This window comes from Hemicordylus capensis, chromosome 10 (genome assembly GCF_027244095.1).
Source record: "Hemicordylus capensis ecotype Gifberg chromosome 10, rHemCap1.1.pri, whole genome shotgun sequence".
In the NCBI taxonomy this organism is placed as follows: domain Eukaryota; kingdom Metazoa; phylum Chordata; class Lepidosauria; order Squamata; family Cordylidae; genus Hemicordylus; species Hemicordylus capensis.
Genome location: NC_069666.1, coordinates 19,824,189 through 19,847,316, shown reverse-complemented (window position 1 = coordinate 19,847,316; position 23,128 = coordinate 19,824,189). Strand labels below are relative to the sequence as shown.

Below are 23,128 nucleotides of genomic sequence, written 5' to 3'. Positions count from 1 at the left end.
GTGATTGATTGATTGATTCAGTTCCATCCAGTTGGTCTTGACTCTTAGCAACTACACAGATAGATTCTCTCCAGGATGATCTGTCTTCAACTTGGCCTTTAAAGTCTCTCAGTGGTGCATTCATTGCTGTCACAATCAAGTCCATCCACCTTGCTGCTGGTCATCCTCTTCTTCTCTTTCCTTCAACGTTTCCCACCATTATGGACTTCTCAAGGGAGCTAGATCTTCACATAACGTGTCCAAAGTATGATAGTTTGAGTCTGGTAATTTGTGCCTCGAGTGAAAATTCTGGATTGATTTGTTCTACGATCTATTTGTTTGTTTTCATGGCTGTCCATGGTATCCTCAAAAGTCTTCTCCAGCACCAAAGTTCAAAAGCGTCAATGCTTTTTCTATCTTGCTTCTTCAAAGTCCAGCTTTTGCATTCATAGAGTGTTATGGGGAAAACCATTGCCCAAATGATTCTAATCTTTGTAGGTATAGACACGTCACAGCATCTAAATATCCTTTCCAAGGCCTTCATTGCAACCTTACCAAGTGCTAGTCTGTGGCATATTTCTTGACTGCTTTTATTACAAGCATAAAAAAAGGATTGGATTAAGCAATTAACCTCTCAACAGATCCCACCCCTCATTCTCTATCTCCATGAACCCAGACACTCCTACTTCCCCTTTGCTTCTCCCAGATTTACTGGGTGTTGTGGTAGAGGCAGTGGAGGTAACATCAACATCAATGGAACTCCTTCTGTAGATTTGGTGTCACAAGGGGGAAGGCAGGGGTTCTCAAATATGGATCCCCAGATATTGGCCTGCAGCTCCCATCATCCTTTGGCTATTGTAGCTGGGGGTTATGGGAGTTGTAGCCCAACATTGTCTAGGGACCCGAGTTTGAGAACACCTGGCCTAAGGTGATTGAGCCTGGCCACCAGGAGTCCTGGATTGAGACCCTTGGCACATACTGAGTGCTTCTAGTTCAGGACTGCACAACTTCAGCCTTCCAGCTTCTTTTGGACTACAACTCCCATAACCCCAGATACAGTAGCCAATAGCCAGGGATTATGGGAGTTGTAGGCCAGCATCTGCAGGAGGGCTGAAGCTGGAGCAGACCTGTTCCAGATGTTCAGCAGGGACGGGAAGAAGTTGACATGAGATTATTGTTTGCAGTGATTTGTCTGTGTCAGATGTAACATATCTTGAGATGAATGACCTCCGAAAAGTGGTACATCTGCTGGTAACTTCCACACTGGACTACAGCAATGCACTCTATGTGAGGCTGCCTTTGTACATAGTCCGGAAACTGCAGTTGGTCAAAAATGCAGCAGCCAGGTTGATCTCTGGAACATCTTGGAGCAACCATATTACTCCTGTGTTGAAAGAGCTACACTGGCTGCTGATAAGTTTCCAGGCAAAATACAGGTGCTGGTTATTACCTATAGAGCCTTAAACAGCTTAGGCCCTGGGTATTTAAGAGAACATCTTCTTCACCATGATGATCTGTTGAGATCATCTGGAGAGGTTAGTCTACAGTTGCCACTGGCTCATCTGGTGACTATTCAGGGAGAGGTCTTCTCCGTTGCTGCCCCTGGGTTTTGGACTGCGCTCCCTGTTGAAATAAGAGCCTCCCCATCTGCAACTTTTACAAAGGCACTGAAGACACATTTGTTCACCCAGGCTTTTAATTAGATTTAAATTGCAATTATTTTTAATTTCAGCCTATTCACGATATTTTGCATTGTACTTGCAATCAACTTTATTTTTAACCTGTAACTTATAATTTGTACTTTTTTATTAGCCCTCTTAGTATCACTTTTTTAAAACTTGTAATTTTATGCTGGTCTTTGACCGTAATAAAGGTAGATTGATTGACTGATTGATTGATTGACAGTTGTAATAGTTTTGGGTTTTAAATGATTGTGATGTTTTAATCATTTTTAAGTTTGTTTAATTTGCATTGTGTTTGTTTTTACACTGCCCAGAGACACAGGTTTTGGGATGTGTGTGTGTGTGTGTGTGTGTGTGTGTGTGTGAAATAAATAAATAAAATAAACATGTAGCCTGGTCTTAGAGAAAAAGGAGCCAGTGTGGTGCAGTGGTTAGAGTGCTGGACTAGGACCGGGGAGACCTGAGTTAAAATCCCCATTCAGCCATGAAACTAGCTGGGTGACTCTGGGCCAGTCACTTCTCTCTCAGCCTAACCTACATCACAGGGTTGTTGTGAGGAGAAACAGAAGTATGTAGTACACCGCTCTGGGCTCCTTGGAGGAAGAGCGGGATATAAAATGTAAAAATAAATAAAATAATAAAATAAAATAAAAAGTGATGGGAGAAGGGTATAGTGGGTAGAGCATTAGCACTGGCTTTTAGAGACCTGATTTTAAATTCCCATTCAGCTATTAAGGTTACTGGTTAGCCTTCTCCAGACACATAAGATTCAGTCTAATTCCCCTTACAGGGTTGTCGTGAGGATGAATGAGAAATATGATGCACGTTGTGTTCTGAAAAGTGTGATAGAAAGTAATGGCAGTGCTCTCTGTTCCAGTGTCTCGTCTCCTCTCACACTAGCTGCATTTTTACTAATTGGAGATTCCACTACTAAATCTGGTTAGGGCAGCAGTGCCCAGCTGATCTATAGGTCACTAGATGATACCATTCTTGATTGATAATATTGACTTCTGTCTCATCTACTTGGGAAATTCATCAGGCTGGATAAAAGGTATGCATTTAGATTAGATGAGGTAATTGAGTTTGGGATCCCTTGTGGATGCTTTTAATTTGGATTTGGGTTGTATAAGCAATTTAAACAAGCAAGTCTGTTTCTGTATTTCTTCTTCAAAAGGGGAGTTTGGGGGTGAGTAAATGGAGGGCGATTGTGTGTAGGCTGGTGCTAATCTGTTTTCTCTTGGCCAGGCTGGAATTTTACTTTTTACTTTAAAGCAGTTTCAGGAGCAATCTGGTTTTGATCACACTAGGGACACCAGATGAGAGTGCATTTTAACCCTTACCCCTTCCACCAATACCTGGATTAAATCACACACACCCTGTCTTGGGGCGGGGGAAGGTGCAATAATCCCAACAGCGGGGGGGGGGGGGAAACCAATCTTAATTCAGGTGTCTGTATTATTTTCTGCTGCAGAACTAAGAGTGACTACGGGGTGGCATTTAGATTAGGAAATTGGCATGGGGAGAATTTAGGGGAGGGGATCTGATCTTGTGGTAGCAAGCATGAATTGTCACCTTTGCTAAGCAGGTTGCTCCTTGGGTTGCATTTGGATGGGAGACTACATGTGAGCACTGGAAGATATTCTCCTTAGGGGGTGGGGCTATAACTCAGTGGAAGAGCGTCTGGCTGCTTGCATGCAGAAGGTCTCAGGTTCACTCCCTGGCAGCATCTCCAGGTAGATGGAAAAGAATCCTGCCTGAAACCTTGGAGAGCCGCTGCCAGTCAGTGTAGACACGACTAAGCTAGATGGACCAATGGTCTCTATATGGCAGCTTGCTATGTAAGCCCTCCCTCCCCACTGATCAAAATGAGAGCCCTCTATTGCTGCTTAACAACTTCCTTTTAAAACATTAGGAGATCTGATCACAGATCTCCCATAGCTCAGTGGAAGATCTCCTGCCTGGCATGCAGAAAGTCCCAGGTTCAATTTCTGGCAGCATCTCCAGGTAAGGCTGGGAGAGACCCCTGCCTCGGGGAGCTGCTGCCAGTCAGAGTCGACAATACTGAGCTGGATGGAACAATGACCTGACTCTATCAGGCAGCTTCCTACATTCGTCCCCTCTGCATGCCTTTGGGTCCTCAGGCAGTTTTGTTGCAGATGCTTAGGTGTCCTCTTGTTCTTTTCTTTTCCAGAGGTGTTCCTGATAGTAGCTGACAAGGACACCAAGGAGATCTTGGCAAGATACAGTATTCCTGTGAAGTACCTGCGTCCCTTCCATCACTATCACTGTGCCCTGGTATTGGTGAGTCATCTTGTGTAACAATCTCCCACGGCTCCATTCCAGACACTCATATGGCCTGCATTTCAGCCAGGGCTCAACAGACAGCAGTCAGTCCCCAAGTCAGAAAAGGCAAGTTGTGCAGCCCTTACAGGGCATGCAGAGGAGAGTTCACTGCTTCCATCATATTAAAAAAATATATTGAAAAACTCATGTATCAGAAGGAAGAGCTAGTCTAGCCTTCTCCCCAATTGGCTGGCTTGCTGTTTGTAGGAAGTTCTTGGAATGGGGGAATATTCAGATCTGCAAACCACCTATTTTCATTCAGGTGTGGTGCTGTCTCATAAGAAGCTGCCATATACTGAGTCAGACCATTGGTCCATCTAGCTCAGTATTGTCTGCACAGACTGGCAGTGGCTTCTCCAAGGAGTCCCTCTCAGACCAATCTTGGAGATGCCAGGGAGGGAACTTGGAACTTTCTACATGCAAGCATGCAGGGGCTCTTCCCAGAGCGGCCCCATCCCGAAAGGGGGATATCTTACTGTGCTCACACACACAGTCTCCCATTCAAATGCAAAGCAGGGCAGACCCTGCTTAGCAAAGGGGACAATTCTTGGTTGCTACCACCAAACCAACTGTCCAACTGTTTCTTGTATAAGGCTTGTATATTTTCTTTTTTTCTGAAATGTTTGCAATCTGCCCTAATTCCTGGCTTAAGAACAAACAGCCTTATACAAGAAACGGTTAGTGTGAGTTGACTGGCATCCGGCAAAGGGGACATTATGCAACTGTGATAATCCGCGATGGGCAAAGGTTGTCGGATTTTCAAAATCAGAGGAATGCGCTCAAGGAAATAAGCTATCAGGAGCTCCCAAGGTCCCTTTAAAAGAACGAAAGACCAGCGATTCCCTTTCTCCCCACACCTGACAAGGAGAACTCCTGGAAAAGTAATGAAGAATCACGTCAAGCTGTGAAATGCCCCCTTTTGCTCAGCCCCTCTGTGCCGAAAGAGCAGCCAAAGATTTGCAGGAGGTTTAAGACAACAAAACGGAGGTGTTCTGTCTTTGCCTTGCCCACCCACAGATCTTGGCAAAACATTAATTAAAGCAGAGTTCTCTAATTAGTTGGTGGGTCCCTTGCTGGTAGGTCTGCGCAATCAGAGAACTCCTGACCTTCTTTTCAACGTGTGTGGTGGATCAAAGGCGGGGGGGGGGGGGGGGGGAAGAATCCCGACACACCATTTGTTTTACTGCTTGAGCGGCTATGAGCATGTTTTATGGAGGGGGCCCAGGCAAAGTTCTTTATTGAGTTAACGGATTTATACTCTAGGGCTGCTCACGTGGTCAACATTAGGATAGGAGACGCATTTGAGACCTCGGCCCACTCCTGTTTGCTGACTGCGTGTTCGATCAAATCAGATCGGAGACGGGGAACTGGATTGTCAGCCAAACCCCAATTGGGTAGGCCGATTCTCCCACCGATCACATTCAGAAGCTGGGGATGGAATCTGAGGGTGTGCACAAAACTGATTTGCCCGGTTCAGTTTGAACTGGAACGGGCGTGTTCAGTTTTGTCACCCTGAACGAAGGGCCTGTCTCAGCTTGAATTCTAGCCAGTTCAGGGGTTCTAGAGCTGAAGAAGAAAAAATATATTTTTTTACTCACCACCAGGTTCAGCAGCCTCAGGGCGCGTGTGTGTGTGTGTGTGTGTGTGTGTGTGTGTGTGTGTGTGTGTGTGTGCGCTGTTGCAGCCTTGGGGAAAGTCTCTGGCAATCCCCCCTTCCCCCAGTCTCTGAAGGGCTGTTTTGGCCTGTTTTCAGGCCATTTTGGCTCTTGCTGAGGTGGCAGTGGCCATTTGAGAGGCCGCTGCACATGTGCCCTGGCCATTTGCATGGCTGGGCCATCCAGCCATGATGATGACCAGGGCGCCCTCCAAAATGGCCCCTGCCACCTCAGTAAGGGCTAAAATTGCCCTTCGGAGACTGGGGGGGAGGCTGGCATGGGGAGGGGGAACTGCCAGAGACCCATCCACGGCTGCGGCAGCACCCCCTGAGGCTGCCGATCCCAAGTGAGTAAAAAAATTTTTTTCCTTCAGCCATAGAGCCCCCGAACCAGCCCTGAGGTTCAGCTCAACCTCGAGCTGGACCGGTTCGCACATCTCCAATGGAATCTGGGTTGGGCACGCTCATCCTACCCAGCTGGGGCTCGAATGATGATCCATCTCTCTGCCTCTGATCTTGTTTTTATCTAACAAGTTATCAAACATCAGGGCATGCCCAGCTCCCGAATTGGGGTCAGAGGTTGTGGGTTTCGTTGGGGAGGAAGCCTTTGGTGGTTGGAACTCAGAGCTTGCAGGGTCCTGGGTTCCTTTTCCCAAGCCCTGGCAGGTGTGTTATCTCACATCCCAGCCTTACTCTGGAGGACCCAGGATCCATCTGCCCTCTCATCCTTGTTCATAGCAATTTTATGGAGGATGGAGCAATCCATGTGCCGTGCTGGAGTCCTCCCCACCCCACACCACCCGCTCTGCCTTTATTAGGGCTCCGTATTCAGCCAGGTGTCCCCTTTCCCCCGCCTCCCTCACCAGATCCCTCCCTCCCTATCCCCAGCCCTCCTGCATGCCGTGCCTGGGTGGAACCTCCTTGCCTCTGCATGCGGTGACTCCTGAGCCGCGTCATCCCCAGGCCTCTCCCTGGTTTGTCTGCACTGGCAGCTCCTTCCTGCTTAGGCTGACTGCACCCCGCACCACTGTTGGGGGTGTGTGCACCACTGAGCCCATTGCTGCTCTCCCTGCTCCCAGGTAATGGGGCCCTTGGGACCCTCCAGAGGCTTCTCCTAGCCTCATGTCGATCGTGGGAACTGCCTTTCTGCCTTCCAAGCACAGTGTTTCACAAGGCGACTTGCATAAGACGCCATTAATAAAAGCAGGGGCGGCTCTTTCACAAGGCAAGGTGAGGCAGTGGCCTTAGGCGGCAGATTGTCGGGGTGGCAGCGGAGTGATGAGCCCCCCACTTTCACCATCAGAGCAGCTCTTTGGGGCCAATCTGACTCTGTCAAACGTTGCAAGGAGCACCTCTCCTCACATTTCTGCCAAAGCTAGCAGGAAGCACAGGGGGAGAAGAGGAGGCAGCTGGCAAGCTTCCCTTCTCTCTGCTCTCCTTGCACTTTCAATGCTCACAAGCGTTAATTCTGAAAGGGGACCATTTTATGTATGTATTTATTTATATTTCTCTATGTAAACCGCTTTGGGAACTTTTGTTGAAAAGTGGTGTGTAAATATGTCATATCGTATCGTTTGTTTCATTCATTTTTAAACTGCACAATATATACCTCTCTAGGCAGTGTACATTGTTTAAAAAATACAGCAAAAATAAAAACACAATAAGAGCAATTGGAACAGTTTTAAAATGTTTGGTTTTTTTAACTTAAAGAAGCGTGAGAAAACAGGTGTGTCTTAAGGATCTTTCTAGATCCTAAAGATGGAGACACTCTTATTTTGACAGGGAGGGCATTCCAAAGCTCTGGGGCAGCCACAGAGAAGACCCCGTCCTGAGCCTCCACCAAACAAGCCAGTGATAACTGTAACAGACCTCCCCCAAATGATCTTAATAGGCAGTGAGGTTCATGACAGAGAAGACACTCTTGTAATGTATATTACTGATATATTTATAGATGTTCTTTCAATAGAAAATGCTCTGAGTGGTTTACATAGCAAACGATAATGGAAGATGCAGTGTGTTAGAGAGGGTTAGAAGCAGTCTTGATGTTGCAACTGTATTGTAGCCTTTCATGTTAATGAGAGATCCTTCAAAAGGTGGGGTGGAAATCAAATCCGATTAATTAATAACTAGCTGGCCCTGTGCAGAACATCTGTGCCCTTGTTTTCCATCTCTCACCCCTCCCAGGATAATCCGACTTCCTGCCCTGCCACCCCCCTCCATTAGCCACCCCTGCCATCCGGGATGGCAGTGGAGGTGGTGAAACATTCCCCACTATCCCCCCACAACTGTCTCTCTCTCGCATTCTCCCGCCCCCACAACTCTCTCCCACCCCCACAACTCTCTACTGCTCCCACAACTCTCTCCCGCCCCCACAACTCTCTCTCCCCTTCCTTTCCTAGGGAAAGCGGCATCACAGTGGCCTAGGCCAGCTCCTACCACCAGCCTCCATTGCGTTGCCCTGCCGGGTTTTCTTGTGAGAAGGATGGCCAATTTGGGCAGGAGAGCGCACTGAGTCAGTCACCCTGCCGAGTCTCCTCATGAGGAGAAGGGCCAAGCTGGAGCTTCCCTTCCAGCCTGTACATATGGCCCTCAGTGTGCTCTTCTGCCTCATTCCTCCTCCTTGCACTGCCGCCACATCTCTTCTTGTTGCCACAGCACTGCCGCCGCCACCTCCTCGGCCCTCACTCCTCCTCCGCTCAGCCCTACTCCTTGCCTTCTCTCTCCTCTGGACAACTCTCGCAAGATACGCCACATACCACAGGACATGCGACATACATCCTACTGCTATTAAATATATAGCTAACACCACAGCTGGCCACTGAGCTATGGACAGTGGGAAGCGTGAGTAAAAACTGCACAAAATGAGAGCTGCACTGGGGGAAAGCTTTCATCCAAAGCTTTGTGACAGACAAAGGAAACCTTTTAGCAGGGCTGGATGGCCTTCGGCAAGGAGGTGGGGAAAACATCCCGCCGTGTGTGAATAAGGAGCTGCAGTGTCCCCAATAAAGAACATCCTATATTTTCTTGGACTGCGATCTTTAATCCACTCATTAGTGAGGTTAATTATTGATTTCACTGCACTTGTATCCCATTTGATTAATCGATTAAAAAGAATTCTCCTTTTGCTCAGCTAAAAAGGGAGCCTAGGTTACTGGGGAAAGGCAGTAGCTGAGCGGTCCAGGATCTGCTTTGCACGTAGAGGGTCCCAGGTTAGGACCACAGCAACATCCCAGGGTAGGGCTGAGAAAGACTCCTGGCTGAAACCTTGGGGAGCTGCTGCCTGCCTGTGTATGTTAGATGGACTGGTGGTCTGACTCGGTATACGGCAGCTCCATGTGGATATATGTTCATCATCAAACTGTGGATTTTTTAAAAAAAGATTGGGCTGATTATCAGGACCAACAGCTGGGTAACAGTGGAAGATCATCCAAGCAGACTCCAAACCCCATAAACACTCCCGAGAAACAGGCATGGGTTGGCAAGCTTTGAGGTAGGAGCAGTAGCAGCCAGTGAGCACCTAACCCTATCCGAGGGTTTCCTCTTAACAGAAGAAAAGCACCGTTAATCCAGGCTCCTGGGTCGTGTGTCCGTATATGCTGCTCACAACTTGGGTTGACACAGAGATGAGTGCCTAGAGTGCCAGTCCCCCAGGGGAATTTCCCAGTGCTCCATACTCATCATGCAGTGCATTGTGGGATTCCCCCAGCCTCCAGAATGCCATGCCGGTCACCGCCATGGCGATTGTGTGCACAGTGGCGCAGTGTGGCTGAGACCACTCCAGATAGTCTGTGGGGAAGGTGGGCTTAACCCTGCTGCTCCCCTGTGTGCCCACCCACACAATTGTGTTAAAAGCCCCATTGTGTACAAATTGACACAAAAGATGTGGTGACAATCAACAACCTGGGTGGCTTTAAGAGGGGTTTGGATAACTTCTTGGAGGAGAAGTCTATCAACGGCTATTAGTCGGAGGGCTATAGGCTACCTCCAGCCTCAAAGGCAGAATGCCTTTGAGTACCAGTTGCAGGAGAGAGGGCATGCCCTCAACTCCTGCCTGTGGCTTCCAGCGGCATCTGGTGGGTCACTGTGCAAAACAGGATGCTGGACTAGATGGGCCTTGGGCCTGATCCAGCAGGGCTGTTCTTATGTGCTTATGTGTACACAGCACTGTTTTGAGGGTGGAGGAGAAGCATCTCCTGCCCCATGTGACCCAGATTGTGACTAGCACACAATCCCTTCTCCCTGTTCCTGACCAGTAGTGGCCAGTGAATGCCACTTGGGGGGTGGGCAGTGAGGATGGGGAAATACCACTTTGAACTGCGAGAAACTTACCTGCCACTCATTCCCGAAATGCTCCATTGGGTGAAGGTGCCCAACTTAGCATCCTGAGTTGCTGCTCCGCCCATCCTGCTCTGTTGGCCCCGGTGCATGGACAGAGACCATTTGAGGAGTTAGTATGATAGAAACCATGCTGTACTAACCCTTCAAATGATCTCTGTGCATGCGTGGAGGCCATGTGAACAACAGGAGTGGAGCAACATCTATGAGGGACACTGGGTTGGGCTTCCATAATTGCAGCAAAATGATTAATATGATTCATTGTGGCAATATAAGTAATGGCTGTGCATGGTTGCTGACCACACATATGGCAGTCATGTACGTGCGAAAGCCACATGTGTGCCGGCATCATGCAGGGGAAACTGGGAGACGCCTTGCCAGTGTGCAGTCATACCTGAGAATGTGATAGGAACATAGGGAGCTGCCATATATTGAGTCAGACGCATGGTCCATCTAGCTCAGTATTGTCTACACAGATTGGCAGCAGCACTCCAAGGTTGCAGGCAGGAATCTCTCTCAGCCCTATCTGGAGATGCTGCCAGGGAGGGAACTTTGAACCTTCTGATGCTCTTCCCAGAGTGGCTCCATCCCCTGAGGGGAATCTCTTCCAGTGCTCACACTTCTAGTCTCCCATTCATATGCAACCAGGGCAGACCCTGCTTAGCTAAGGGGACAAGTCATGCGTGCTACCACCAGACCAGCTCTCCACCCTGTGGGGAACGCTGGTGATTACTGAAGTGAGGTCAAATGGAGGAGGAGCAGGAATGGACTTGCTCTCCTCTGTGTTAAAGGGCATGTATATTTCCCCCCCCCCATTTTAATGGGATATGCAGTGATCTGGTTTCCGAATCAAGTTTCCTGTGCATCACTACCTTGCATGTGTGCAACAAGTTTGCATAAGTGCTTTTCGAAGGTGAATGTATCATCCGAAAACAAAGAGAGCACAAAAAGAGCTTTTTTTCTGCTTTGGAATGGATGACAACCCTCATATGTTCTGTGGAGAGTTGATCTTGTGCAGTCTGCAAGACATTCTAGCTATTTCCTCTCCCTGCATTCAAAATCTGACCTTTTATTTCTTGCACCGCTCCCCTCATTTGCACAGTGACTGATTTTTATGGAGTGTGTTGTATTGATGGGGTAATAATGATTAGCTATCCTTTCCAGTGATTGCTGGGAAGTCCATTTCCAGACTGCAGCAGCCACCAGATTTCCTCACCACATGATGCTTTGCCTGATTTATTCATTGTCCCAATCGGTCACCTGGGGTTTATAGGGAGAGCATCTTGGTTGCTTTATTGCCATCTAAGAATAGGATTGTTGATTCTAGACTTGGAAAAGAATATTCTACAGTTTCATCCCTCTCCCCGCCAATATTCTGCACCTGAAGCAGGAAAGAACTGTTAAAAGGTTAAATTCTCAACCACAGATATTCTCAAAGACAGCCAACATAGACATTTGTAATACCCTATTGCTTCAAGCCACAAAAATGGTTCTGTGAAAGGTTAAATCTGCCTTCTTTTACATATGAATGGAAGCTGATTATTATCAGCAATTGTCAGCTTAGCATCAGGAATTAATGTCTCTCAGCAGGGGAAGTAGAGTCACACCTTCTTTGAAAATGACAATTTATTTTAAGGTATGGAAGTAAGAATATAGTTTTTAATTAATCAATTTGGTTTCTGATTAATTTGAGCATGGGACAGGCACAAGGTTGCCGGGTTAGCTTAGTGGTTGAGAAGGAGAATTGGAGATGGGTTCTTTCCCCAATGTTCGGTGGTGTGGCCATGCTCAGATTTATACAAAGAGTAAAGGGAAAGGTTCAAAAGGGGCTTAAATAAATTCCTGGAGGACAAATATATCAATGGCTTCCAGTCTGGGGGCTATAGGCCAACTCCAGCCTCAAGAGGCAAGATTTATATATCAGGTGGTATAAAAATATGATAAATAAATAAATAAATAAGATGCTGCCAAATACCAGTTGCAGGGGAGCAACAGCAAGAAAGAGGGCAGGCCCGCCCCTCACCACTTGCCTGTGGGCTCCCCAGGTAAACCTGGTGGGCCACTGTGGGAAACGGGATGCTGGACTGGATAGGTCTTGGGTTGGCATAGGCCTTGGGATAGCAGAGTTGGTTTTATGTTCTTATCTTGGCCCCTCTTCTCCAAGAATGCAAGTTTGGTTTTTGCTTTTCTCACAAAGAGATTGGAAAGGGCGTAGCAGGTCTTCATAGGTTGTGAAATGTTTAAATGCCAAACAGAGAAGGTGAACGCTATTGATTGTTTTAGAGATGCTCCAAGGGACTGTGAGCTTTAATTATCACTTGCTGCTTTATTGTCAATTATGGTTGTTTGAGGCCACCATGGAGCATCTGGACTGTTTATAAACATAAAACTGTTTGACTGATTGCCCTGGGTACGCTCTCTCCTTTTGCTCTCTTTTCACTTAGTGGTATTGTTGTTCCTCAAACAGCCTCGGAAGAAGGACCCGACAGGGACAAAACTGTACGCTACCATCATCCGGAAAGGCAGCCTCATCCCGCGATATGGTGGAGTGAATTACACAGGCCTGGAGGTAAATATGTTCTGTGCCACCAGTTCCAAAAGAGTGGGGAGGATCCGTTAGTGAGTATGGGGACATTTATGCAGGGACTCTCCAGGCTAGCATAATATGAATACGATGAATATTTATATACAGCTTTTCAACAAAAGTTCCCAAAGCGCTTTACATAGCTATATAAATAAATAAAGATGGCTCCCTATCCCCAAGGGGCTCACAATCTAAACACGAAACACAAGATAGACACCAGCAACAGTCACTGGAGGGATGCTGTGCTGGGGATGGACAGGCCCAGTTGCTCTTCCCCTGCTCAATAAAGAGAATCGCCACTTTGAAAAGGTGCCTCTTTTCTCATTAGCAGTGCACAAATCCTCCTCTTCTCTCTGCCGCCTGTACTCTGCATTCTTTGTGTCAGATGGAGCAGTAGGTAGTAGTTTTTAGGCAGCTGTCCTGCTTATGATGCTGTCACAGTCTCCTCTGCAATAAAAGCAGGGATGCGTGAAACCTTGGACAGCTCCTAAGACCACTGGTCAGGACCATGGCCAGGGCTGATCAGGAGAATTCAGAGCTGGGTATCAGAATAGAAGGGGAAGTTGTTCCAGCAGTGTTTCTCATCAAGGAACTGCTAGGTTCTGTAGCCTGCTGTTCAGATAGGATGATTTGGCCCTGCCCCTTCCTCGAGCAAACTTTGGTCTTTTAAAAGGGCCTTGCCTATTTGTTTGTTTGACTTATATCCTGCCTTTCAAGCACAAAAGATTTCACAAAAAGCAGCAATGCAAACACAAAAACACAGATAAACCACTTAGAGTACGTAGCTTAGATAGTATATGGTTCAATCCTATGCTACTGGTACTCTTTCCTGCAGTGGGATGCATTCAGTCTAAAACAGTGGTCCCCAACCTGAAGGCATCCAGATGTTGCTGAACTACAACTCCAGTTAGCCCCATCTACAATTTATTGTGGCTGTGGATGATGGAAGTTGAAGTTCCAGCAACATCTGGAGGCCCCCAGGTTGAGATCCACTGTCTAAAGTACAAAGATGGATATCCTCAGTTTAGAATTGCCACTTCTTGTTTCCAAGAAGCTACTACAGTTTCAGCAGATCAGCCACCAAACCTGTCTCAACAGTGCTCTGATCCAGATATACATCCTCCTACACTTCCAGATCAAAACAGGAGGGATATGCCTGTTGAAATTCCTTCTGCTTTGGAACAAGCTTTGGTACCTGCAACACCAGCGGTGGGGTGGGGGGGCTTCCATCATGGCTGGGAGGTCCTTGGAAGGTTCCTCCAAATTGAAGTATATTGACAAGGCCGTGTACCCAAGTCTTGATGGGGGTACTGATAGGGGTTCTCCTGGTTCACCTGATGTGGAGGTTCCCAATGGCATTTGACTCTTCTCTCAGATTCTCCACCACGTTTCTTACTTGTGGGACTTCAGGGGTCAGGATCATGACATCAGCACAGGGCTAAAGCCAGGGCTAGAAAAGGCAATGGTCAAAGTGACACTGGGAGCTGGAAATCAGGTAGATGACCAGGCAATCCAGAGGGTCAGGAATGGAGCCAAGGGTCAGGCCAAGCAGACAAATTCGGAAGTGGGGTAAAGCAGCAAGCCAGAGATCAGGAAAAGAGCCAAAGTAGAGCAAGCTAAATACTCAGACCTAGAGAAGCAATTTTGATCTTCAGAAGAACCCTGTACATGTGCCAAATGTGTGGTGAGCATGTTTTCATAGCTGAATGGATATATGTCTATATGCAGCCTTAATAAAAGATCTGAGAACTTTGTGCTAGAGAAAAAGAGGAGTGCAAGAAAAGGGCTGTCAACTTGGATGAGAATTTGAAGTGATAAAGGGATGACAAGGTACATCGTTTCCATTAGGGCAAGCCACCGTGAATGCTGCATTAACACAAATTTTCTCAGCACTTGGCAGTTGTCATATAATTCCTGCAGAAATTGCCTGTCATTGTCAGGCTCTGGATAGAAACCAGTACCTGCTGCTTGTCAGGAGGACAAATCAATTGCAGTGCTGCTTTGAGGGAAAATGCAGTTGGGTGAACAGATGATCAGCATCACTGCCTCTGGCATCACTGCCTCTGGAAGTGGTGACATCCGGTACTCTTTCCAGTGTGGTTTGCTTGGGCATCATTTCGCGACAACTGGGGAGGAGAGCTGGTCTTGTGGTAGCAAGCATGCAGTGTCCCCTTTGCTAAGCAGGGTCTACCCTGGTTTGCATTTGAATGAGTCTATATGTAAGCACTGTTAAGATCTTCCCCTTAGGGGATGGGGCCGCTCTGGGAAGAGTACCTGCATGCTTGCATGAAGAAGGTTCTAAGTTCGCTCCCTGGCATCTCCAAGTTAGTTCTGAGAGAGACTCCTGCCTGCAACCTTGGAGAAGCCACTGCCAATCTGTGTAGACAATACTGAGCTAGATAGACCAATGGTCTGACTCAGTATATAGCAGCTTCCTATGTCCCTAACTCTATTGCCCTGTTGCCTATCACCTTGAACTCTTCCTATGTCAGTATCAGGTAGTTGTATCAGTATCAGTGTCCATTCCTTCACTTTGTGGTGAAAAATCAGTTAAAAAAAAAAAACTTTTAAAATGAGCCACAAAATGGGTTCTGAGCACAAAATGGCAGCTGGGAATGACATCCGAGGTCATCTCCAGCCACCCCCGATCCACGGACACATGCTTCAGATTACTTTATTTATAGTCAATGACCAAAAGAGAGAGATACAATGGTAAATGACATAAAATAGCATAATATCCTTAAAATAAACATATACATAGATCTAAAAATGGCAATTTTAAAATACACTCATAACTTTGAGATCCTTACTTGTGACCCCAGCAATTGCCAGCTCCTGGGGGGGGGGAGGTAGAAATCGAGGAGGATTGGCAACACTTATATCCCCAAATCTAAGAGTTCAAATTGAGGAAATCCCCTATTATGAAGACTGGGTGTTAGCAGTATTATTAATATTTGCCAACTGTAGGATTTTATGTGTTGACGCATATTTACCCACTTTGCATGGTGGTAAGCAGATAAGAGCACATTGGAAGGCAGTGGAGTTATATCTTACACGTTTAATTTCTCTATATTCCTCAGCCTCCCTCATACTGGGAGGTGACTGCAATGCAAGACTGGGAAACAATGATTCATGGCCATCTGACAAATCTACTCTAAGTTCTCCAGAATTCATTACCAACATTTACACTTTACCTCGTCTCCTTATAGATAAGATAGGTAATCTTGCAGGCCGTATGTTTGTTCAGACCGTCATGGACACATGGATTTAACCCTTTCCCCCTTGGTTTCCCTCGCATATACCGAGGTCGGGTGTCAATTACCCAACCGCAGATATGCGAAACCACGAATGCTGGATCTGTGAGTAACGAGGTCCTCCTGTAATTATGACTCAACTTAATATCAATAATTACAAGCCCATTTTAAAATATTACTACAAATATGTATATACTAAAATATTAAAATATATTTGAAATACAGACTATTTAAAATATGTGTATACTATCTTTCAATCAAGTTCTCAAAGGAGTTTACTCGGCAAATGGTATGAGAAAATGTTTCCCTCTTCTGAAAGAGCTCACAGTCTAAAAATCCCAAACAAATGAAAACGAGATATCAACAACAGCCAATGGAGAAACACTATGCACCTGGGTTCAGTAGGGATATTTGTTCTTCTCCTTCCAAAATATAAGAGAAACACTACTTTAAAAAGTGCCTTTTTGTCCAGGTACCAGCAGCTCAGGTTGGTTGCACTACATCATTTTACCTTGATATTTTTAACAGCTACTCAAATTGTCTATTTTGCTGCAACAAAAAAGTTATCTATTGCCTTAAGATTTTTCAGCAGCAACTCAATGTTTTGTCTTTCACCTCCTTCTACTTCTTTATTGGAACATTCTTACATTTATTCAATTTAATTCAACACAAATCAATAATTCAATTCAAATCAATATAGCATATTTATGATATAAATCAACAAAACTATCTACATAGTATTGGACCACTACTAGTAGTGGACCCAAAGCACTATTCCAAGCATGTGAAAATAATCATGATTTCCCAACTTCGTGAATAGGATCAGAATTACCTCCATTACACGCTATATAAGAAATATATTTTTTCCCAAAGTGACAAAATTGTGCTTCTTTGCTCTGATTTTTCATTATCTTTAGTTTATCAGAATTTTTTCCTAAAATTGCCAATGACCATACCTTGTTATACCATCTCTCCACATTTAAATTATCCCATAGTTTCCATTGCTGTGCCATAATTGCTTAAGCAGCCAGGATTAAAAATATAACTAATTCTTTGTCTTTAATTTTAGTATTATTTCCTGTAAAAATATGTAATAAAGCCAAATCTGGAGAATCATCTACTCTTTGATTCATTCTATTGCGAATTTCAACACAAATTTTCTTCCCAGAAGGTTTAATTTTCTCAAAAGTCCACCACATATAATAATATGTACCTTTCTATTTACAACCCCTCCAACACTGTATGGAGTTTTGTTGAGAAAATCGGGCTAATACCGAAGGTGTTAAATACCAGCGAATATTTTCCAGTGAAGTTCTTGAATAGAGGCTGAGAGAAAACCCCCTGTGTCCTCCCTTTTGTTGTTGCTGAAGTCATAGGGGCCTTACAGAAAGCATATATAGGAGCTCTGTATAAATTGTAGAGCATGGGTTCTTAAACCTGGGCCCCCAGATGTAAGGATGTGTCCAGACTTGTTCAGCACTTCCTTAGGGAAGCACCGAACTGGTTAGGACACCCGCATCCGAACCAGTTTGGCGGGATGGGGATCAGTTCCTTTAAAAACCAGATAAGCAGGTCCTGACCTGCTCCTCCGCTGCCCACCACTTTTCTGGGTGTGCCACTCTGCACGTGGCTGAGAATGATAGGAGTTGTAGTCCAACAACATCTGGGGACCCAAGTTTGAGAACTTGTGCTGTATGGCGTATAGCAGGAATTCTCAACGTTGGGTCCCCAGATGTTGTTGGACTTCAACTCCCATAATCCCCAACCAAAGGCCACTGGGGCTGAGGATTATGGGAGTTGAAGTCCAATAATACCTGGGGACCCAACATTGAGAATCCCTGGTGTATAGAATAAGAACCACCTCCCCCTGCTTGGTAAGACAGGCTCAGGAATTGAACATCTCTCCTGTTCTCGACCCTGGCCTCCCCTGAACTTGTCCATAATTCCATGAAACCTTAAAAAAAAACACCCTTTGAGGGCATTTGCTTAGCTCTTTCTGAGCACTGATTAGTGTCCAAGACTTGGTCGGAAAAAATAAATAGTCTTTAAGCTCATTATTTTGCATCTGCAGAATCACATTTTGCATTTTGAATAGTAAAAAGAACTGGTCGGAGACATGGCATTTGATATGTAATGCATACAAGCTGGGCAAATTCATACTTCATACCAAGCAATTACAGATGTTGGCATCACCTACGACACTGGTGCTGGTTCTACATGTTTCTTGAAATGAAAGACTGAAGCTAGTTTTCTTCACCCCTCAAGTTCCTGCTTGGTTGAATCCAACCTGCCCCCTAAAGGTGGAAAGCTAAAAGGCAACGCCAGGATTCCCGATGATTGATGTGGTCTATGTCTGTTTGTTGTAGGTGTGTGTGAATTGATTATGGGCATTAGAGATGGTAAGATTCTGCCCTCCATGCAAGGCGTGGTGCTCCAGGCTTCAGGCCTTCCCTGTCCATCTGCCTGAAAATGGAAAGAGCTCTTTGTATTCCTAGCAGCATCACAAAGATGAGAGCATTCAATCAGCTGCCTAGATCTTTCCCCCCTGGGATATGCTGTGGCACGTTTAGCATCATGGGGGCTAATCCCCATTAGGATCACGAGGCAGGCATTGATCTCAGCTGGCCGCTCTTTGTATTTACATTCACGGGATGATGATGCTCCCAGATGAAAAGCATGTTTATTCCCAGTGTAGGATTGATTAGAAGGGCAGGGAGGATACCATCCCATTCTCTCTCATCTTGAAGAAACATTACAAGATCATCTTTATCTGTTTGGGAGCCGCTTCAGTGATTATGGTGTCACGGAGGGAGAAGTGAGGGCAAGTCTATGATGTCAGGGTTTCCCCACCTGATCTGTTTATTGCATAATGGTTCATTGATTGCTTGGGATCCAGAGATCTTTCCTCAAAATGCTTCTGTTTTAGAGAATGTTGTGGGGTGTTTTCCTATCATACAAAGGACAATAAATTGTTGCTGGTGAAATGCAGATCCTTCAGATCAGTCTTATAAATCAATAGATCAAAATGCAGATCTTATACAGTAAATCAATAGATCAAATGGAGATCAATTGTTGCTGGGGAAATGCAGATCACGTTGAACAGGTACTGGTGAAAGGCATATCCTATAGATCCATCTTAGAAATAATCTTAGTTGATCAATGGAGATCAACTGTGGCTGGAGAAATGCAGATCATGTAGATCAGTGTTAGAAATCAGCAGATCAATGCAGATTCAAGGGTGCTGAGGAAATGCAGATCTCAATGCCTGTAATGGAGCCCTTTTGATTAGGAGTGATGCCTGAAGGAGTGCTATGGCTGCATTCACATGTAACATGAAACCACAGGTCCAATTGACCTGTGGTTCCACACCCCCTTTCCTCCAATCTCCTGTCCAAATTTGGATGTACTGTAGTCTCTCTGCAGTCAGCAAGACTGCAGAGAAGAAGGGGATCTGGCTATGTAGACTTCCTTCTTGAATGAAGGACAGCCAGCACAGCCAATCATGCTGGAGTTGAGGGAAGACCTTCCTTCTCAAACTCCGGTTCCAGGGGAAGCCCGAAGGTTCCAAATTTGGACATACCGCAGGCTGCCTGGAACCTCGGGTTGCGGCAACAAAACTCAGCTATCAGTTTCATCACCATGCCTAACCCCATTTGCCCTTGTTTGGATGTAATGTCCACGGAACCATTGGCCCATTCAACAGCAGTTCTGCGTTACATGCGAATGTTGCCTATCTATGCCTTAGTAACCTCCAGCTTAGATTGATGCAATGCGCAATACATAACTAGCAAGAGAGTTCCAAAACTTCAACTGGTCTAGAATACAGCTGTGAGGCTGCTGAACAGAAGGGACAGGAGAGGATTTATCCTGCCAATAACTTGATTAGCTAGTAGTTCATTTTGGGGCACAGTTCAATTATATGGTTTTGACCTATAAAGTCCTGAAGAGTCTGGGATGAGCAGGGCTGAAGGATCACCTTCTCCCAGGAGGCATAGCAAGGTTAGAGTGGGCCCTGAGACAAGAGTGAAGATGGACATCTGCCTCCACTCCACCTTCTTCTCCCCTCCCACGTCTTTGCTGCAGAAGAAGTGCAAGGAATCTGGGAATCCCTGTTAGAGGGAACACTGCCTCCTACCTTATTCAGTTCCAGGAAGTCCTCAACTTACAAACAGGTTGTGTTTCAAATGGTGGTTTCTAAGCTGCTTTGGGTGCCTTGGTCAAGGCAGAAAGACAAACAAACAAACAAACAAACAAACAGACAGACAGAGTGGTGACTTGTCTGTATGCGTGGGTTGGTGTGTTAGTTAGGAACATAGGAAGCTGCCATATATGGAGGCAGGGAGCTTAGCCTGCTTTTGGGCAATCGTGTGTTGCAACGGGAGCAGTGTGGCTTCCGGCAGCTCTCCTCCATAAATACCCCTCCCCTTAGCTAAGGTTAATGGAGCAAGTGCTCTGTTAACCTAATTTTCTTGCTCGTGTTTTGCCATGGTGTACGGCAACACACGTGTAGACCTCTGATCAGGAGGCTGCTTGACTTGAGGGGGGGGGTCTCTCCAGGATGCCCCATGTGCTTGTGAGAGGCATCCTGGAACTTCGGAGGGCTGCACGGCCCCCAATCCCTACAGGCCCGCAGGCTCCATGACAGAGCCGTCATGTGGGCAGCTAATCCAGTCACCCAGGGCTGCCATTTGATCATCTGTGGGGAGAGTGGGCTAAGCCCTTCACACTAATCGTGTGAAGAGCCCCACTGAGTCAGCTCAGTAATCGAGCTCAGTATTGTCTTCACAGACTGGCAGCAGCTTTTCCAAGGTTGCAGGCAGGAAACTCTCTCAGCCCTATTTTAGAGAAGCTGCCAGGGAGGGAACCTGGAACCTTCTGCTCTTCCCAGAGCAGCTCCATCCCCTGAGAGGAATATCTTACAGTGCTCAAGTCTCCCATTCAACCAGGGTGGACCCTGCTTAACCTCATGCTTGCAACCACAAGACCAGCTCTCCTCTGGATGTTTGCAATCCAGAACTGCCTATGTATCTAGGCCCCTGCTTTCTCCCACAAGATTCTGCCCAGCTGTTAAGAAGATCTTCCTTGGAAGCCTGGTTGTGGATGCCCCCACATTCTCATGTGAGTTGGGTGCCTACTTGAGAGAAGGATTTATCTGTGGTAGCACACACCTTGTCTGTAAGGTCTGGAAAACAAGCCCTGTGAGGAAAGATCAAAAGAACTGGATATACAGATGGACCTCATTACATGCAGTCCCAACACAAATGGTTCCTCGTATCTGCAGTCAGGCAATGGAGACCTGACCTCGGTATACATGGTTCTAAAGGGGTTAAAAATCTGCATATCTGGCTTTCCTTGGTGGCTGAAAATGATCTCTGAAGTCGCTTCCGGCCACCATTTTTCTGAAAGGAGCCATTTTGTGGCTCTTTTTTCCAAGACACCCACCCTGTGATTTTTTTGTGGTAAATCACCAAAATTGGGGAATTGAGGGGCATTGCTGGGCAGCTGGAGACTCACAGAGCACGGTGCAGCACTTTATTTCTTTTATTTCTGCCTTTCCCAGCCTTTTAAAGCACTTTTTAAGGCATTCAGGAACCCAACCCCACCAATCACCTTATCCTCAGTGCCTTGCTTTCTACAGTTTTGTTATCCATGGTTGTAGCTGAGAACAGAACCCCTGCAGATTATGAGATCCACCTGTATTTACTCTTGAGGAAAGAAGACAAAAGTGGACATGGTGGCACTCTTCAATTCCTTGAAGGATCATCACACAGAGCAGGGCAAAAACCCATCCTCTCTTGCCATAGAGGGCAGGATGGTTCTAAAGAGCTTAAGTGACAGCAGGATAGATGTGAGTTGGACGTTAGGAGAAACTTCTTAATAGTAAGAGCAGTTTGACAACGGAACTAGTAGATGGTGGTGGTCTGTCTGGAGGTCATGAAGCAGAGCTGGACAGCCCTTTGTTGGGGGCATTATCAATCTGGAGGAGAGCTGGTCTTGAGGTAGCAAGCATGAATTGTCCCCTTTTGCTAAGCAGGGTCAGTCCTGGTTTGCATTTGAATGGGAGACTACATGTGTGAGCACTGGAAGATATTCCCCTTAGGGGATGGGGCTGCTCTATGAAGTCCCCTCCCTGGCATCTCCACAATATGGCTGAGAGAGACTCCTGCCTGCAACCCTGAAGAAGCTGCTGCCAGCCTGTGAAGACAATACTGAGCTAGATGGACCAATGGTCTGTCTCAGAAGGTAGCTTCCTATGTTCCTAACTGAACAGGAGGTTAAACTCCATGGCCTCCAAGACTCCCCGCAACTCTGTCTCTGAATTCCTCCCCATTTCAGAGAATTTCAAGGTCTATGAGCACCCTATGGTCAATTTACACATAACCCAACACACATACATGGCAAATCTGACTAAGTGGACAAAGTTAGCACCTTCTACTGTATATATAGTGTGGCTTTCTTTATATTTAGCAGGGGTAGAGTGGTGGTGTTCCTACTGTTACTCTCCCCATTAGCATCTCTCCAATGGCTGTTGCTGGTGTCTGCCTCGGGTTTCTTTTTAGACTCCAAGCCCTTCAAGAACAGGGAACAGCTGCTAACTGAGCAAAGAGAAACATTTTAAAGTGGTGATTCTCTTATATTTAGCAGTGGGGGAGCAACTGGCCCTATCCAGCCCCAGCACAGCAACCCTCCAGTTGCTATTGCTGGTATCTGCCTTAGTGTGTGTGTGTGTGTGTGTGTGTGTGTGTGTGTGTGTGCACTTTGGAGACAGGGGACCATCTTATTAATTATATACTGCTCTTCAAATAAATTTCTCAAAGTAGTATACATAGAAACATAAATAATACATTATTTGTTGTTATTCCTTTTGCTGTGTAAACCATTCTGTGCAATCTCTGGTGAAAAGCACAATATATTCATAACATCCAATACCCCAAAATTATATTTTGTGACTGCACAGAGGACCACTTGAGGAATCTTCGTAATCGCAGATAAGCAGCCTGTCGTCTTTTCTCAGTGCAAAGAATTGAACAAAATGATCTCCAAATGCTTTCCCAAACAATTCCCTTGGTCAGCTATTTTCAGGTTGTTAAGGTACCAAGAGGTGATATTTTAGGGATCCGTGACTGTCAGTATGAACACGCCTTCTCATAATGTTATTAGGTCATTTAAAAGTTGATCTTCTTTCTCTCCGATTTCAGGTTTTTCTCCAGGGGATCAATGAATCTCTAGCAAAACCTGAGAGCAATATCTTAGCTATTGCTCGAATTGTGAATAATGTAAATGCTTACACGTGAGT

At 46.0% G+C, this 23,128-nt stretch overlaps 1 protein-coding gene across 5 annotated transcripts in view; it reads left to right on the top strand.

Moving 5' to 3' along the window:
* The window catches only part of CCDC33 (coiled-coil domain containing 33), a 243,129-nt gene that overhangs the window by 84,185 nt on the left and 135,816 nt on the right, over positions 1–23,128 (top strand). For all 5 annotated transcript variants that reach the window (XM_053273156.1, XM_053273159.1, XM_053273158.1 and 2 more), the window contains 3 exons: positions 3,853–3,962; positions 12,461–12,562; positions 23,031–23,122. In XM_053273156.1, coding sequence (XP_053129131.1) covers positions 3,853–3,962; positions 12,461–12,562; positions 23,031–23,122 — 304 coding nt within the window. The remainder of the gene's footprint in view (positions 1–3,852; positions 3,963–12,460; positions 12,563–23,030; positions 23,123–23,128) is intronic.